Genomic DNA, 17,391 nt, shown 5'->3' with positions numbered 1-17,391 from the left:
TGTACCAAGTGTAATTTCCAATACTAGACATTTTGTCACGTGTTTTGCAGTTTCCTTTTTCAGTTGTCATATATTTTGTAAATATTTCTTGTAAATAAAAATTGTCTCAACTATTTTGATGAATGTAAATGTCTGAGGGGTATGTAGGCCAGAGAAATTTAATAATCTTTTTTGACCAGTTTGTTGTTATCTTTGTATTTAGCAATCTATGGACTATGCTTTGGTAACGTAAGTAAGTTGCTGGGAAGTTGTTTGTCTAGAGAATCTGTGTATGGCCACATGTGATTAAAGTTGGGTGAGTGTTGCCCATTATCTCTAAACAACATTGCTCAAAAGTATCTTTCCATAACTGTGAACCACAAAGAAAAGTGTTACTTAAAATTCGTGAAATGATTTCAATTGATAGAACAAGATCAAACCCATGAACTCCTGCCACTCCAAATATTTTGTCAATATTCTACAGGAAAGCGAGAAAGAAGACCCCTAGATGTGAACCACAAGAAACAATGTAGAATAATTTTACCAGTCAAGTAACAATTATTTTGATCGATCAACATTTCTGAACTTTCGACCCTGTTTGCTCACTGTGCTATTATGAAGGACAAAGTATATGTCCTGAAAATCAGTAGAGATAGAATTTAAATAATTTGAATCAGTAATTATACAATTGGGGGGGAGGGGGGGGGGGCAAAGTATGCAATTCCTATCACAGCAAATTTAATGGATCTGCGTTTGATGTTCCATACTTTGTTCCTTTCCTTTCTGCTACTGTTAAAGCAAAGTCATAGAATTTAGTGAGCAATGAATTAAACTAACACCATTTGTCCTGAAGTTATATTAATCAGTGTGTTTAGTATCAGTTGCCTTACACAGTTTATTCTTTTCATGTTTAATAATGCTAAACAGTCTCTGCTTTGATTTGCAATTCGTTTTTGTGTATAGAGTCTTGGTTTCTGATGATAGTTAATTTCCAACATTACTTTTACTTTGCTTTCTGTCTTCATTAAAGTTAATCTTTTGCATTAAATAGAGCCCTCCTCCTGGTACAAGACACTTATTGCAAATGTTAATCACTCTGTCTCCTGGCATCCATCTAAAGGAAAGCTGGATTCCTAGTGTTGTAAGAATATTTTTAGGAAAGAACTGAATTTTCACCTACTTTGTTCCCTTAACCCCTTACTGGCCATTGCCCCCTTTTTGGGACGCATATATTTTACTTATTTCTACGTAAGCAATGGAGCTTTTAGCCTTTATTGTTGCACCTGTAGGTTCAACTAACTGCTATAATGCCTGTAAACGTAAAATAAATAACTTTTTTTCTAAGTACTTCACGTCAGGAAAATTATAAACTTGCCGATTTTTTGTTCTCGCACTTGGCAGCACTGTACGTCTGCTGGTAGTTCCTGGGCGAAAATGAGCTGTGATTTAGTTGCCTGGGTGTGCTTGTTATGATCATATGGATATCCGTGTAAGATTAAGTATACTTCAGGTTTTTTGCATCCCAATAATGGGATAATGGCATGTTACACTATCATTTATTGTTGATGTGCCCTATTCTTGTATACACGTATTATACAGAGAAGAATTGCATTATATCTGCTTTTCTTCATATTCTATTCGAATTTTACGATTCCAACAGGATAAAAACATGCCACGTGGACTTACACTTGAAGAAATTCTAGCAGAACTAGAGAACCATCAAGAGAATGACGATGAAGATGATGACGTAGAATTGGCAGTTATTCCACCCGATGCACATGTAATAACAGATGAAGAAGACATTGACGAAAATGTACTGAACAATGAGTCTGTTGTACAAGATGTAGCCAGTACTTTAGAGCTCATAACCAACCGAGATGAAGCTAATGCTACAGATGCACCTCCAGAAACCAAAAGAAGGAAAGCGTTAGGAGATTGAGCAGCAAGTGGTATGTTATCTAAAAATAATAATAATAATAATAATAATAATAATAATAATAAATATGAATGTAAGTGGTGTAAATGTCAACCAACGTACACAAACACTAGTGAACCAGGGAAGAGCAACGAACATTAGTTGCAGAATGTCTAGCAAATAAGACAGTGCCCCAGGTGTTTGAGGATTTTTTTCTGAGAAACTAATGGATACTATTATTGAACAAAGCGAAATCTATGCTTGCCAACATAACAAAATAAATTTTCTGCTAACCAAAGAAGAACTAAAATAATTTATTGGCAGACTACTTCTGAGTGGTTATCATAAGCTTCCCCATGAGAATATGTACTGGGAACAGGCTCCCGATGTCAGTGTTCCTTTAGTCTTCAACTCCATGCCAAGAAATAGGTTTCGGGAAATAAAGAGATTCATGCATCTCAATAACAACTCCAAAATAGACAGAAACGAGATGTACAAACTGAGGTTGTACTTTGAAATGCTGAAAAACGAATTTGGTAAATTTGGCGTATTTCATTCAGAACTCTCAATTGATGAAATGGTGGTACGTTATTATGGCAAACATTCAGCTAAAATGTTTCTGAGGGGAAAGCCTATCAAATTTGGATATAAAATTTGGTATTTTACAAGTTCCAATGGCTTTCTTTATAATTTTTTGCCATACTGTGGCAAGACTGACAAACAGGAGCCTTTAGGTGCAAGGGTAATAAATGGACTAACCAGCATGATTCTAGAATCAGAGTATCCAAATTATAAGCTTTTCTTTGCCAATTTTTTCACCAGTTTGACGCACTGATCACATTCGGAAACAGTAAAATGAAAGCTACAGGAACAATAAGAGAGATCCGAACTAATGCATGTCCTTTGATTGACTCAAAAAGAAAGGCAAAAGAAAAGGAATGAGTATTCTATGACCACATGTTTGACAAAGAGAATGAAGTTTTGGTTGTGAAATGGACCGACAACAAACCAGTATGTGTAGCGACAAATTACAGTACTATTACTCCTCTGAGTTCTACTAAAGGATACTCACCTCATTGAAGAATACAACTCCCATATGGCTGGTGTAGATCTACTGGACAAGCAGAAATCACTTTGTAGGACGAGGATAAGGTCAAAGAAATGGTGGTGGCCATTATTCACACAGATGATAGATATCTGCATAGTAAACACATGGCGTGCATACCAAATTGCTAACTCTAAGAAGCTCTCACTTTTGGATGTCCGACGGACATAAAAGAAAACAGGATCAGTACCAAAACGCAGAGGACCACAAGGAAGCAAATTGATGGGAGGACGACTAGATCCAGGAAATCATTTCATTGTGCCAAGTAAAACACAGAAGAGATGTGCTTACTGCAAGAAAAAAAAAACAACAAAAATTTGTGATAGGTGCAATTTTTGTGTACACGACAAGTGTTTTGCTTCATTTCATACTGAATAGACATTCAATAATATTAAAACATTTTTTATTTATGGTCTGTGTTGTTTCTTACAACATTATGCATGGAGAATAAGGTTGTGAATTTGGATAGCGCATTTGGCCAATGTCCCAAAAATGGGACGGTCTGTAGTTTTTGTTCTAATAAACTGAAAATTTTCAAAACAACTTTTTATTCAGTTAATCACTCAATGTAAGGTATTTATGTATAAAAGTTTGCAAAAAATGATCTGATAAAGTTTTGGCCAGTAATGGGTTAATAAAACTGCTTCCAGCTGCCTGGCCTGTAAATTATTCCTGAATAGTGAGGCTGAACCAGTATTTTTCCCCTCTTAGCTAAACCAAATTGATAACTAACTGCTGCTGTTTAACCATCATAGACAATTTATTATGGGGGTCCACATCTGTTTAGAGGAGAACAGTTGTATTTAGATATCAACTAACAAATGTTCTTGCACTATTCTTCCTACTCACATTGGTATTGTTATATTAAGGACCAAACCAAAGCTGGACATCAACTCAAGGTTCCTTTGATATATTCTATCTGAATTGAAAGCAGTTTTTAAATCATCAGATAACATACTTTCTCAGTTATTTCTAGCAATCACTTCTTTATCAGTACCCTGTCTAACTGCCATATGAAGCTGAAACTTTTCGTTTAGGGGATCTGACATGAGGGAAACTAGTACTAAAATTTACAATACTTACCCAGACAAATTTTTTAACTGACACATTTAATTGTAAAGGTAGAAGTGCTTACTCATACTTCACAAAAATGACTTCCTTGTAAATAATACATAGTCAGGTCACATATGGCCATAAAATATTACAAAACAAGATAAATCGTACAACTTTATTTTTACTGTCAACATGCTACTGAACAAAATACAACTCAACAAAAAAATCAACACTGAATAAATATTTTTTTATAATTTTAATTGTTGTTTATATTTTGCTAACTGCAATATCACACTTTGTACTTCCCTAAATTTGTTATACCAGGAACTACATAAATAAATCACTCTCATAGGTAACACATGATTCCAATACAGGGAAAAACAGTTGGGTAAATTAGTTTTCATTCAAATATTACTGAAAGACTTCACTAGTCGTGTTAAAGGCAACAGTACCACAACTTGAACAAAGGAACAAATATTTGAAATTATATGACATAGCTGCCTTGTCATACAATTACAGTGGTTTAACGATATGCCCAAATGTACTGAACATCTTCTAAACCCATGTACATTGCCCACACCCTAAAATCTAGTAGCAGGCATGAGTGGATGCATATTAAATCTCAAAAGTTATACTCTTTAAACGGCTGTTAAACGTTAGCTGCTGGCTATAGCAATACCTTACGATCTTACAAAATATGTGTATCTTACTATCTCATGCCAAACAACTTCGTATGCAACCAAAGGACAATAAGATGACAACAGTTGTATTGATGTTACTTGATACATTTTGTTTTCCTATCTTATTAACAATGTTCAGCTTACAGCCATTTAAAGTCAACACATTCAACTAACACCATGGAGTATGATTTTATGGGAATAATACAGAAAGTTGGGTAGCAGGTCTGGGAGTCTTGAACTAAATGCAAAATAAATTCATTTTTTACCAACTCTGGTAAAACCAAATTATATGAAAATAGATCTCCAAATATCTCTGCAAGCATTGTTAGGAGAAGTGAGGTACATAGCAAAATTCTTGATTCCAACATCAGTGAAAGCTTTGAAATATCCTTGGGGGGTAAGAGTGGAATATGGCTCTGGGGAAAATATAATTAGGTATCCGATTTGATAGTTGCGTATACCTAATATTTGACATGCAAGTTGGCGAAGCGGTGTCTATTCGATGGGAGGCCCTAGCCAAATCATCATCATCATCATCATCATCATCATCATCATCATCATGCATATAACATGATAATGCAATGAACGATTAGTGGCTGTCTCAGGTCTTGTATAAGTAATATTAGTTAATGACCATTGTTCTCTAAGAGAGCAAATTTTTTGAAGGCTATGGAGTTATTTTTTGTTTACTGTAAATACAAGTTTTTCTGCAAGGGCATGGCTAAAAGAGGTTCTCTAGAAAAAATAAAAGTTATCTAATGAAATTAATGTTTAAACATGCAAGGGGTGTTCTGGAAATAACAACTGTCACTGAGGTTAACTATTTACAGTCTTGCTGTTATTCAATAATTTGAACAACACTATTAGGTGGTTTGAAGGTTTTCTATAGTATTATACAGAAGAAACATTTAATTGTGAAATGGGAAAACTTTCTTCATAATAAAATGGTACAAAATACTGTAACAGGCTGGCAGTAAAAATGGTGTAATGATAAAAAGATGCACAAAGTCAAAATAAAATTTGAGACCATGTAACAAAAAGCTTAAAAATTGCAGTTATGATCAAATGCAGAGTCCTCAGTTACAATCTTAAACTTAATTGCTGTTATCACTTATATTTTCACAGTGAACAAGGTTATTTTTTCAATATTTTGCAAATATTGCAATATTAGGCTTATACGTAGCTTATCTCAAATTAATAATTAAATTCATCAGTGTGACTTTAACAAAAATTGGATGTGCTAAATAACTTTATAGGTATAATGCAAACATATCATAATGACTGCTGCAGAATACCACTAAAACGTTCCAAATGAAAATATATGTAATACAGCACAAATAAATATTTCATAACTGCAATAAACTGGTAATGTTCTATACAGCAGCAAGCTTCTATATTATAAAATGCAAAAAAAAAATCACATAACACTGATTTCTATACCCGTCTCAATATGTTTTTGCATAATGTCATTTTTTTTGTCAGCCACAAACTCATAATACCAATTTTCTCAATTATTTCATAAAGCTATATAATGTTGAACTACATTCAATGTATAAAAATATTTACTTTTTCAACAACCAAAATTCCCCTTTTTAGAGTGCAATTCCATCTACCACATTATTCTAATTTAACATTGTTTCTATTTCATAAATTCGACTAAAGAATAAATTTGACACAGTAAAATAATTAACTGTATTTTCCCTGAGAGCAAACAATGTTCATAAAACCACATTCCACAATGTTTAGTGTACTTACACAATATTTCCTTTCTCCTTTTTACACACACACACACACACACACACACACACACACACACACACACACACACACACACACGAAATACAAAATTGGGCCCTAAGATCAGCGTAAGACTATATATACTTGGTGTTTTAAGAAACTCAGCTGTCTACATACTGCAATGGCTACTCAAAACTGTTGCCACTGCAGAAGTTAAAACTATCCAGTACAACTGCACGCATTCGCCAAGACTACGAAACCCACAAATCCTCAACAAATCTGGTTGGCTGCAGACAACCAAAGTATGTCACATATTAATACTGAATAAATTTTTCATATTTTGCTTTCAGGCAACAGTAGGATTGTATCATGGATTGCTTTGGCAATATAATCTATGTTATGTGTACTGACACCACACATATTAATACGTCCACTCTTCAGGAGATAGATGTGGTATTCACTCATGAGATGTTCACACTGACGAGCTGCAAAGAGACAAAAAGATAAAGGTGAAATTAGATAAATGAGATAGGAACTTATAAAGGTACAACAACCTGATTGAAATGTAATATATCAAATGCCGCAAAATATAATAAATAATTACTTTTAAAATTGCCGAATTCTCAGTCCTAAATGGGCATAATTGAATGGAATTTGTGGGTTTGAAACAAAGCAAGGTGAAATAAGTCCATATTCTGCATATTTAAAGACATCCCGTAACACCAATACTCATTTTTTCACTCTCTTCCATTTAAATTATTTGTGTGCAGTCTACATAAATATCGTAACGTTGTTATAAACTGTGTTTTATAACCTTCATTGTTCAGTCTGTACTTTTTCATGACAATGGTTTATATTGCTTCTCATCACATAGGAGAGACACTGAGTCACACACAGGCACAATGAGGAACACTGCTACCAACTGGCTCTGAGCGCTCAACCGTGTGCAGGCGTGCGCTTTTTCTTTTGTTGTTGTTGTTGTTGTTGTTGTTTTTTCCCTTCCCCTTCCTGTTTCTGAAGAAGGAGCTTGCGTCAAAGCTTAATTATTTTAGCACTCTCGGCATTGCTCTGGCCTGCGACTCAATACCTCTTCATTGTGCTGAGTAGCAATCTATCTTTTCTACATGTTATTCCTATGCCTTTTGGCATAAATATTTCATAGAGAAACGTTTTATTGAAGGGAATAATTGAAATTTAAAATCTGGATAACCCAGGTGTACCTTAGAATCTTTTCTTGCTAGTAACTATTTGTTTGAGAGCCACATTTCCCATTATGTAAAGAACATCTTGTCTTGTTCTAAATGTAAGACATATTATCATTCAAAGCTGCTATTGTATAACCATATTAAAAATCCAGCTATGCTGTAGCCCTATTTTTTCTGTATTCAAAAGTCCATACTTTTGCTAGATAAACATGTTAGTTGATGGAAATTTCATGAATCTGAAATTTGGATTTCTATAGAAATCTTGGACAGAAAATATTTTGCTAGAAAAAAGTGCACTCCTAAAAATATGCTCATCAAAATAGAACCTAGTATTAATGCGGAAGAATACATGGTTTACAGTTAAAAGAAATAACTTTATCAGCAGATATGAGTAATTGTTATTTATTATTCATGCCATCTATGTTATTTATTGCATATGTACCAGTAAAGTGAACAGCAATAACAGATTAGGCCTTACAACTGTTCTGACTGGTCAACTGAACCTACAAGGCAGTACAGGGAGCGATCTATGATGGCGCGACAAGCCATTATTGCCAGTAGATCAGCTCCTAATTTGGCATCACAAGGGCTGAGTGCACTCCATACCAGACCTCCCTACCTCAGAAAAAATCCAATGAATCGAACCAGTGTCCTTTCGCACTGAAGGCAGCGACACTAACTGTTCGGCTATGGAGGGTGTCATATAGTATGTAATTGCTCTGTATTTTGATATTTTATAAAAAACATATTCCAATGCCAGTGACGGTCAATCTTCAATGAGTAATATTGCATGAAATCAGTCTCCAAGAATTTGATTACACGTATATTTACAAACTACCATTCATTTAACTGGACTCCTTGAAACTGTTTAGATAATTGAACTATTTTTAATAACTGGCACTATGATCACAATTTATTAAGATAAAGGCACTATGGTTAATAACTTCGGTATTTGTTAATATTTTTGTGTCAAATTTGGCATGTTTGCCGATAGGACAAGAGTACATCGATTGTCATTGTTAAATATGCAATACTTTGAATTTCCATTTCTGACGTTCTGCCGTACGCACATACTAGCCTCACTAGATATGCGCGTACGGGCTAGGGGTCCGAGCCCCCTAGAACCCCGGTCCAATCCTTCTATAGCATTTTGTTTTGCTGAGCAGTGAAAACAGATAACCCTAAGTCTACTGTATTATGTGAGCAACCTTCATACAAATTCTGTACCAGCCTGCAGGTGTATGATAAACTCTTCAGCAGAAATTCCAAGATGGAATAACAATAACATTATGATAAGGATAGATAGCTGCTCACCATATAGAGGAGACCATCCCTAATGAGGATTATACTTCATGCACGTGTAACTTAACCTGAAAGGCAGTAGTTCAACATGGAGCAAAATGCTGCAACTGCACAAAGTAGGAATAACACTATGTTTGTTAATTTTATAAATAATGAAAGACTGCTCCAACAGAGTACTATTAATTAGGTTCTGTAACTAACATTTTTATATTGTATCACCTTCAGAGTAAATGTAGCTACTGCTTGGGGAAACAAAAATGCAAAATATCATGTCACAGGGATAGGGTGAATCAGAGAGATATTTGAAGCACTGATCTGGTCCTCTGTAAAATCTGTGTACTAGCTGAAGATGATGAAACAGAAGCCAAAGTTTTAAACTTCACATTTAAGAAATCATTCACACAGGAGAATCACATAAGCATACCACAGTCTGACCACTGAACAGACTCCTGTATGGATGACATAGTAATAAGCATCACTGGTGTAGAGAAACAACTGAATGAATAGGAAACAAGTAAGTCAGCAGGTCCAGACAAAACCCCAATTTCGATTTTCAAATTTTGGCATTGGTCCCTTACTTAGTGGCATTTATCATGAATCTTTCGCCCAGCACTAAATCCCATGCAACTGTAAAAAAGTGCAGGTGACTCCTGTCTACAAGAAGGGCAGAAGACCAGACTCGCAAAATTACAGACCAATATCCCTGACATCAGTTTGGTGCAGTATTCTTAAACATATTTTCAGTTTGAATATGACAAATTTTCTTGCGAACGAGAAGCTTATGTTCATGAATCAGCACGGTTTTACAAAGCATTGCTCATGCAAAACTAAACTTGCCATTTTCTCACACGATATATTGCAAATTACGGATGAAGGGCAACAGGCAGACTCCATATTTCTAGATTTCCAGAATGCGTTTGACATTGTGCTTGGAAGGTATGAACATATCAAGTAGATATGTGAATAGCTGAACACTTCTTAAGTTATAGAACCCAGTACGTCATCATCAATGGCGAGCGTTTATCACAGACAAGGTTGTCACAAGTGCACCAGGGAAGTGTGATAGGAATGCTATTAGTCTCTATATACATAAATGATTTGTCGGACAGGGTGTGCAGCAATCTGCAGTTCTTTGCTGATCATGGTGTGGTGTATGGCAAGGTGTCAAAGTTGTGTGACTAGGAGGATATAAGTTGACAGACATAATTTCTAATTTGTGATATGAATAGAAGTTGCCTCTACATGTAGAATAATGTAAGTTAAGGTAGATGAATAGGAAAAATAAAACTGGGCCACACAGAGGTCACTGGAGCCCACTCACCCTCTCAACCAGTTTTGATTCTACAGGAAACAATATAGTTTGCACAAATGACTTGCATGTACTGAAAAGAAGATAATGTCAAACAATGTGTTCTCTGAACAGTAAGAGCTGTGGATGTGAAACATAATGAGAAGCAAAGAACAAAATGCATAACTTTTGTGAATAGATCATTGTCTGGTGTAATAAAGACCTCTTTGTTCAATACATATCCATATTCCTTCCCTGTGAAGGGAATTTTTCTTGTCTGTTACTACCTTTTCTTTTACTTGTAGTTAATAGCAGAAAAGCTTCATCTCCCTCATGTCACACCAAAGCATAACACATCAAAACACAGTACAGCACAGTGCTACAAGCACACATTTTGCTTTGACATATTACATATATTTACCTTTACACTGTCCATATTACCAAAAATGCATCGATATATGCCAGTTCTTATACGTGCAGAATCAAAATTTGAATTCCATATAGTGCCAATAAGATCCGAAACAGTTGAAGTGGGAACCAGTTTATATTATTTCTAGAAAATTAAATTAGAGGCCTTAGGGGCAATGGAGTGTAGGAGAGAAAGGAAAAGAAAGAAAGCAAGCTTGGATACGGAGATAGAAAGCAGAAGACAGGCATCATCCAGTGGTTTCAAGGAGAGAATGTGAGAGAACCAAGGGAAAGAACAGGAGATAGGAACATCAAATGAAGAATGAACTGAAAGTGTAAGTCCTTAGAATACCCAGAAGGAAAAAGAAAAACCAGTTCAGTTGTATGTTATTTCTGTGACCAGCTGTGTTCAGCAACATAAGGTAGTAAAATATTAAATGCTGTACACTTAATGTATTATTATAAAGCTATGTCACTATAATGAAAAAGAAGAAAATATTTTCTTAATTTACTGTGACAAATCGAAGGTTATTTGCACTATCCTGTTAAAACATACACAGCCCAATTCAGAACACAGCTCTTATGTTTCTCTTCAAGTATTTCTTCATTACTTATTTTGTCCTTGTGATACGGTCATTTATTCATTTACTTACTTCAACTGATCTGATTAGCACCATCAGACCATGGTTTCACAAGTACAGTACCTTTCTTTTACATTTTATTTATCTACAAAATAATTTTAATAATAAATATTAAAAGGATACGAATGCCTTCATTGGCAACATGACTAAATAATACTAACTATGAACTAATAAAGTTAATACTGGCAGTACTTTTATTACAAGTATGGCTGCTGCTGCCGCCACAAACAACAACAACAACAACAACAACAACGACAACAACCATAGTAGCAATATACATGTTTTGCATGATGTCTATCAACATAGTATTGATTTCAGCGTAGCAAAGTACTAATGACCACTGCTATACCTTCACTGAAATTACTTGTCTTTTGACATTTGTCAGATGGTATTACAGGAGGGCTTTACAGCAAACACGTTCCATGAGTAGAAAGTGAGCACATGCCTGCAAGCAGTGAATACCGTATCCCTTTCATCACTTCAGGTGATACGGTGGGGAACCGTTCACAGATTTTGGAAACAAGAAAATCCATCCTGACGAAAATTCTTTGAAAAATCTAGAATAGAGTCATTCCACATCAACTCATCCAGGCCTCCTGCTCAACCATCATGGATTTCGATGAAATTTTATGTGAACATTTGCCCACTTCCCAGTGAATGCTGGTAAAGTTTAATGTCTGTCAAGACAATACTTGTTTAGATACAGTTACTTTTATTCTTTAGAAGGTATATATATTTCACTTAAGTGTAGTACACACAAAAACGTGTTATAGATTGTAAGAAATGTACCCTTTTAAGCATATAGGGTGGAATAAGTTCAACTTGAAGCTCGTTTCTAATTTTCACTGAAATCCCAACTTTTTTCTTGGTAGTACAACTAAGTGACAACTTTTGCATGAGATGAAAGATAGCTGTTTTATAGCGTTGGTCTCTGGTACATGGCTTACAAAACAGTTATTTCTCTCAAAATCCAGAAATGAGAGTTTTCACATGCTCATGTATGAAAAAGGACTCATGGTTAATTCCAATGGTTGAATACTGAGATTAAACACAAGCATGTGATTGCACTATGTTTAGGATCTCCTTCCTACTACATACTGGCAACATGCAAGCAAAACGAAGTCAAATGCCCATATACAACCTCTGACAATAAATTCCTGTGAATAACACTGTAACATTAATGTAGATGAACTGCGAACTACAGTTACCTTGCTGTCCTTCGAAACTGTCACCTCCCGTAACTAAGCAACACAGAGCTCCGTGATACAGGTCCTGGAAACTTTGCGCGAAGTCTTCCTTCGGGATGATGTTCGAAAACCGCATCACATTTCATTGGATGTCAGGAATATCGTCAAATCTCTTTTCTGTCAAAGTGAGTTTGAGTCGAGGGAATAAGTAGTAGTCTGGAGGTTTGAGATCCGGCAAGTATGGTGGATGTTCAAGTTTCACCACCCTTTATTTGCCAGGAAATGTTTGACGATATTGGTTGTGTGCGGTTGAGAGTTGTCGCGAAGAAAACACCAGAAACCTCGTTGTGCGTACTGGGGTCATACCCTGCATAGATATTGCATGAAACAGGTCAAAATTTCAACATACCATGCAGTGTTCAACATCGTTAGCTCAGGTAGAAATGCCTTGTGGATAATGCCTTGACTATCGAAAAAGGTGAAACATCATTTTGATGCGTAATTTTTCAGCTCTGACCTTTTCCCAATGATGTCAGATCACCATTCCATGCTTTGCCATTTCGTTTCAGGGTCATACCAGAGACATCAGTTTTCATCCTCTGTGACAATATGGATCAAGAAATTGGGTGTCGCATCCACTGTTTTCACAAAATCCTGTGGAGCCTCAAAATGTGCCTGCTTCTGATCATCAGTCAAGCGATGTGGCACAAGACGACAACACCTTCTCCTCTTCCATAACTCCTGGATAAGGATTTATCGCACAGAATCATGGTTCATCTGCAGTTCATCCACTATCATACACACAATTAATTGACGGTTGCTCATGATTAATGTCCTCACTTTCTCAATGTTTTCGTCACTGATGGCAGTCACCAGTCATCCACTAAAGAGATTGTCAGAAACACTTTCCCTGCCTCCTCAGAAACAGGTGTACCACTTGTACACACACTTCATGGACAGTGCTTGAACCTCTTAAACACTTACCAGCATTGCATGCGTTTCTTTCAGTGACTTGCCAAGCTTAAAACAAAACTTTAAATTGACCCTTCGCTCGTTCATTGTCCTGTTCTCAGTTCAGAACCAACACACTACACAAGCACTTTGTCCAACAGGTGCAACACACACGACGCTCAACTGAACTACGGTGGGGACAAATTGTCAACAACAGCAGCTACACAGATGCAGCATTGTGAGACACCAGTGTTGCCCGATCGACTGTTCTGACTTCATTCACCGAACTTTATTGTCAGAGGCTGTAAAATGTGTTTTCATGCTTTGACAAGAAAAAAGTTTCAAGAGGATACTCACGTGATAGCCCTGTGTAAGAGAACATTCCAATCTGTTGTGTGATGTGGTCCCATGTACCAGGAGTACCCAGTCGTTGAAGTCGCTCCTTTAAACCTTGCCTCATTTCCTTGATACGAGATGACATGGTAACAATGCAATCTTTCCTAGAATTCAAACACAATGCCAAAAGTAGATAACACCTCTGTGGGAAGAGTGAAGTGAAATCAGAAAAAAAAGTTTGTACTCATAACAATAGCTGAGAGAGAGAGAGAGAGAGAGAGAGAGAGAGAGAGAGAGAGAGAGAGATATCAATTATTGATTAGGTCATCTATAGCACATCACTGCATTACTAGTCTATTCTGTAAACTCATTTTCCCATTCAGTTCTTAGGGAGCAACACCAGGCACACTCCCAACTAATTCGCAATATGTGTGTGTGTGTGTGTGTGTGTGTGTGTGTGTGTGTGTGTGCGCACACATGCGCACACACTCAAGCTCATTAAAGAATATTCCAAAAACTACGAAGTTTTCACTCTTTTTTGTGTTCCTATCAATAATTCCAAACTTCTATTATTTGGCGAGTGGCCTCCTTTACTCCAAGCAATATGTTTTATTAACAAAAAGCTTATCATTTACTGAAATTTAATCCTACTTCAGTTCTGCTCATAATCAAGCCTGTTTAAGTATTTTCATACCTGTCTACAAGCTTAATAATTTCCATGTAGTACATGGCCACTGCCAGTTATTCACTGCATTCTTAGCCTCATCATCATTTTTGAAATATTTCCCACTTATCAACTGTCAGAGCTTTGTGAAACTGAAAACTGTTAAGAGAAAGATATGAAATGTAATGTAGATGTTTAAAATTTTCTCATCCAAATAAGCCTCTGGTTGCAGCAGCATTGTAAGAGCACACACTTTCATGAACGAGCAGAATACCATGTTGAAGCATTTTGGATTGCTTATTATAGTTTTCAGGTAATATCACACTGTCGATATGGACTACCTACAGATATAAATAAAAATCCACTTCAGCTGCTAGTAATTTTCTTAATTTATTCTACAACTGGTTTTGAAGCTTAAAGTTCATCTTCAGGTGCAACAAAATAATTATGAAAACAAGAATGTGTGGCAGTCGGGTCAGTCAGCCATTGGTGATCCCACCCGTGTCAAACAAATGCATTGGAGCGCAGGTGCAGCAATCGCAGTGTCTGCCTGTGCCTGGACAACATCTGCTGTCACGGATGTTCACCTTATCAAATATTTTGCAACAAAAAAACACCTTTACAATAAAAAAAAAGAATTAAAAATAAAAATCACTAAACTTCCACACCGACAGAGTTAGTCTGAATTTTCATGGATCTTTGGGTAAAAAGGGATGACATCATTTAAGTGACTGGCATGTGGGAGAAGTAAAATACTTGTCTCACTGCCAGTAAACATCTTAATCCAGAAAGGTATTACATCCTCATTGTACTGTGTCAGTAATGGCAGTACTGTGGCAATTCACTGTGTTTTGTGTTGGCCACTCAGTTGCCAGGGAACCCATTAGAGACAAATTTTGCTATACCCAACATGTTTGAACACAATTTCACCACAAAAAGAATGAGAAATATTTGAAAAAGGCATATGTAACTCGACTTGTGTTCCTTGTCTGTGCTACACGATTTCATTCCTTGTTTCATTCTACAAAATGTCTAATGAGTAACAGTTGTTCAGGTCAAGTTTAGTCATGCACAGTTATTCCCTCATTGCTGAATATTTCATACAACACTCCCACATGTCATTTGTTCACTGGCACCACTTGACACTTTCTGCAAGTTTCAGTTTCCAAGCGTTCAAAAAATTAAACAAATTCGCTGGGCTCACACTTCACAGGGCTTTGTCATTCAGTTCATTTTAATGAATCACACAATGGAGAACAATGGCAACTAATTTCAAATGGTACTCAGAACACAGACAAGATGATGAAACACCTCAATCTTGCATAGAAGCCTTTAATTAATCTGCGCAGAGGGAATGTGCAAAATGTCGTTACTTCCTAGATGACCCTTATACATATACATTGTGAGAGCACAGAATAAAATTGTGTCAATTACAGCTAACAAGTTTCTTTGAGTTTGAAGTTTCAGTATTGAATCTAACTTCATTTAGAACTTGACAACATTTATTTTAAATGTAACATATGTGGGGATGTGCTTAGTACTATAAATTAATGGCAAATGATCATTTGCCCACAATGCGCTCAGGCTTTCAAGCATGAAAAAGTTTTGGATCAATCTTCATTGGTTTAAGAGAAAACTTAAGTCAGAAATTTTTAACAGTGCAAACCTACCATTCTTGGCACAAATGTTCATTATTGAGAACAGTGCTAACAATCTTCGCTCCATGATTAGGTGGATTAGAGTACATTCCTCTCACAGTAAGAGTAAGCTGTGATTTAACATTTATAATCTCATCGCTGCTGTTGAGTACCACTGTCAGATTTCCCACTCGTTCATCTGAAAAAGAATAAAATATATATATCTGTAACATAACTGCCAATAGTACTTAAATACTGACTAGGATATTGCATCCTTTATCTCACATCTTCCAAAAGATGTTACAATGCAGCAATGGAAGAAATATTATCTTTTAGAAACAATGCAGCAATGGAAGAAATATTATCTTTTAGAAATATTCCGCGGACAGCATAAAATACAAAACAAATGGTAGCGAAGTAATAAATGTAAAGCACACATTATGGTCAACAAAATGCCCCCAAACATGTGGTTTTAATGAGGTTAAGTGAACTACACACTCAATTTTACAATTTTGTATTTTATTCTTTAAAGCAGTCTGTACGACACATGGCATTATGACAGGCCAGTTGAAATGTACTTGATGCACACTAACAATACATTATAATCTTCTGATGGAATATTTAGCAGCTCTCTGCTTACCATCCCAGCTCTCGCCACCATTTTTGGGTTATACATAAGAATCTGTATGTGCAATACAGAAAGAAGGATATAGTGAGATGTATCAGCAGCCTGGCTTTGGCATAAATCAACTCTATTTTAGAAGCATTTCCACTTTTAAATGAAATATTCAATGACAAATAGTAACATGAGGATGACATTGTATATGAAGCTATCAGACTCTTACTACTTTGAAATTAGAAGAACTTTGTGATATGCAATGACCAATTTCTCTTTCACATCCTCAAGCACATGCTTGAACCACATTCACACTACTGTAGGAGAAGGTGTACATCCATATAAATATGTATCTTAAATCTGTTTTGGCCATAAAGTCTCTCCACAAATGACTGAACAGTTTTTCTATGCAACTGCATCACTTCTTCTTGGGCACTTTGTACGAGTTTGTCTAATAACTGTCAGCTACTTCTTTCCAAGTCAACTGTTTTCCAGAAATGTTTAAAGAAATTTATACATTTCAGCTTCAATCTCAGCTGGCTAAAGAGTACTTACAGCTATTGTCAACTTAGGTATGTGGATACTGGGGGAATATTTTTACAAAGAACAACTTTTTGAAGAGATCCTCTGCATTCTTACAGGAACTGAAGCAATTCTGTTGTCTTAATGTTTTTATGTAGGTTCAAT

General features: G+C 35.9%; 1 protein-coding gene across 1 annotated transcript in view; it reads right to left on the bottom strand.

Moving 5' to 3' along the window:
- Positions 1-4,213: 4,213 nt before the first annotated feature.
- The window catches only part of LOC126175407 (aspartate aminotransferase, cytoplasmic), a 77,766-nt gene continuing 64,588 nt past the window's right edge, over positions 4,214-17,391 (bottom strand). Inside the window, exons 6-8 of the mRNA XM_049922201.1 lie at positions 16,122-16,287; positions 13,809-13,951; positions 4,214-6,954 (exon numbers count right to left, since the gene is read on the bottom strand). Coding sequence (XP_049778158.1) covers positions 6,803-6,954; positions 13,809-13,951; positions 16,122-16,287 — 461 coding nt within the window. The 3' untranslated portion in view covers positions 4,214-6,802. The remainder of the gene's footprint in view (positions 6,955-13,808; positions 13,952-16,121; positions 16,288-17,391) is intronic.

This window comes from Schistocerca cancellata, chromosome 3, assembly GCF_023864275.1.
Source record: "Schistocerca cancellata isolate TAMUIC-IGC-003103 chromosome 3, iqSchCanc2.1, whole genome shotgun sequence".
Classification (NCBI taxonomy): Eukaryota; Metazoa; Arthropoda; class Insecta; order Orthoptera; family Acrididae; genus Schistocerca; species Schistocerca cancellata.
Note: the sequence above shows the minus strand (reverse complement) of the source record. Positions and strands in the feature narration are given on the sequence as shown.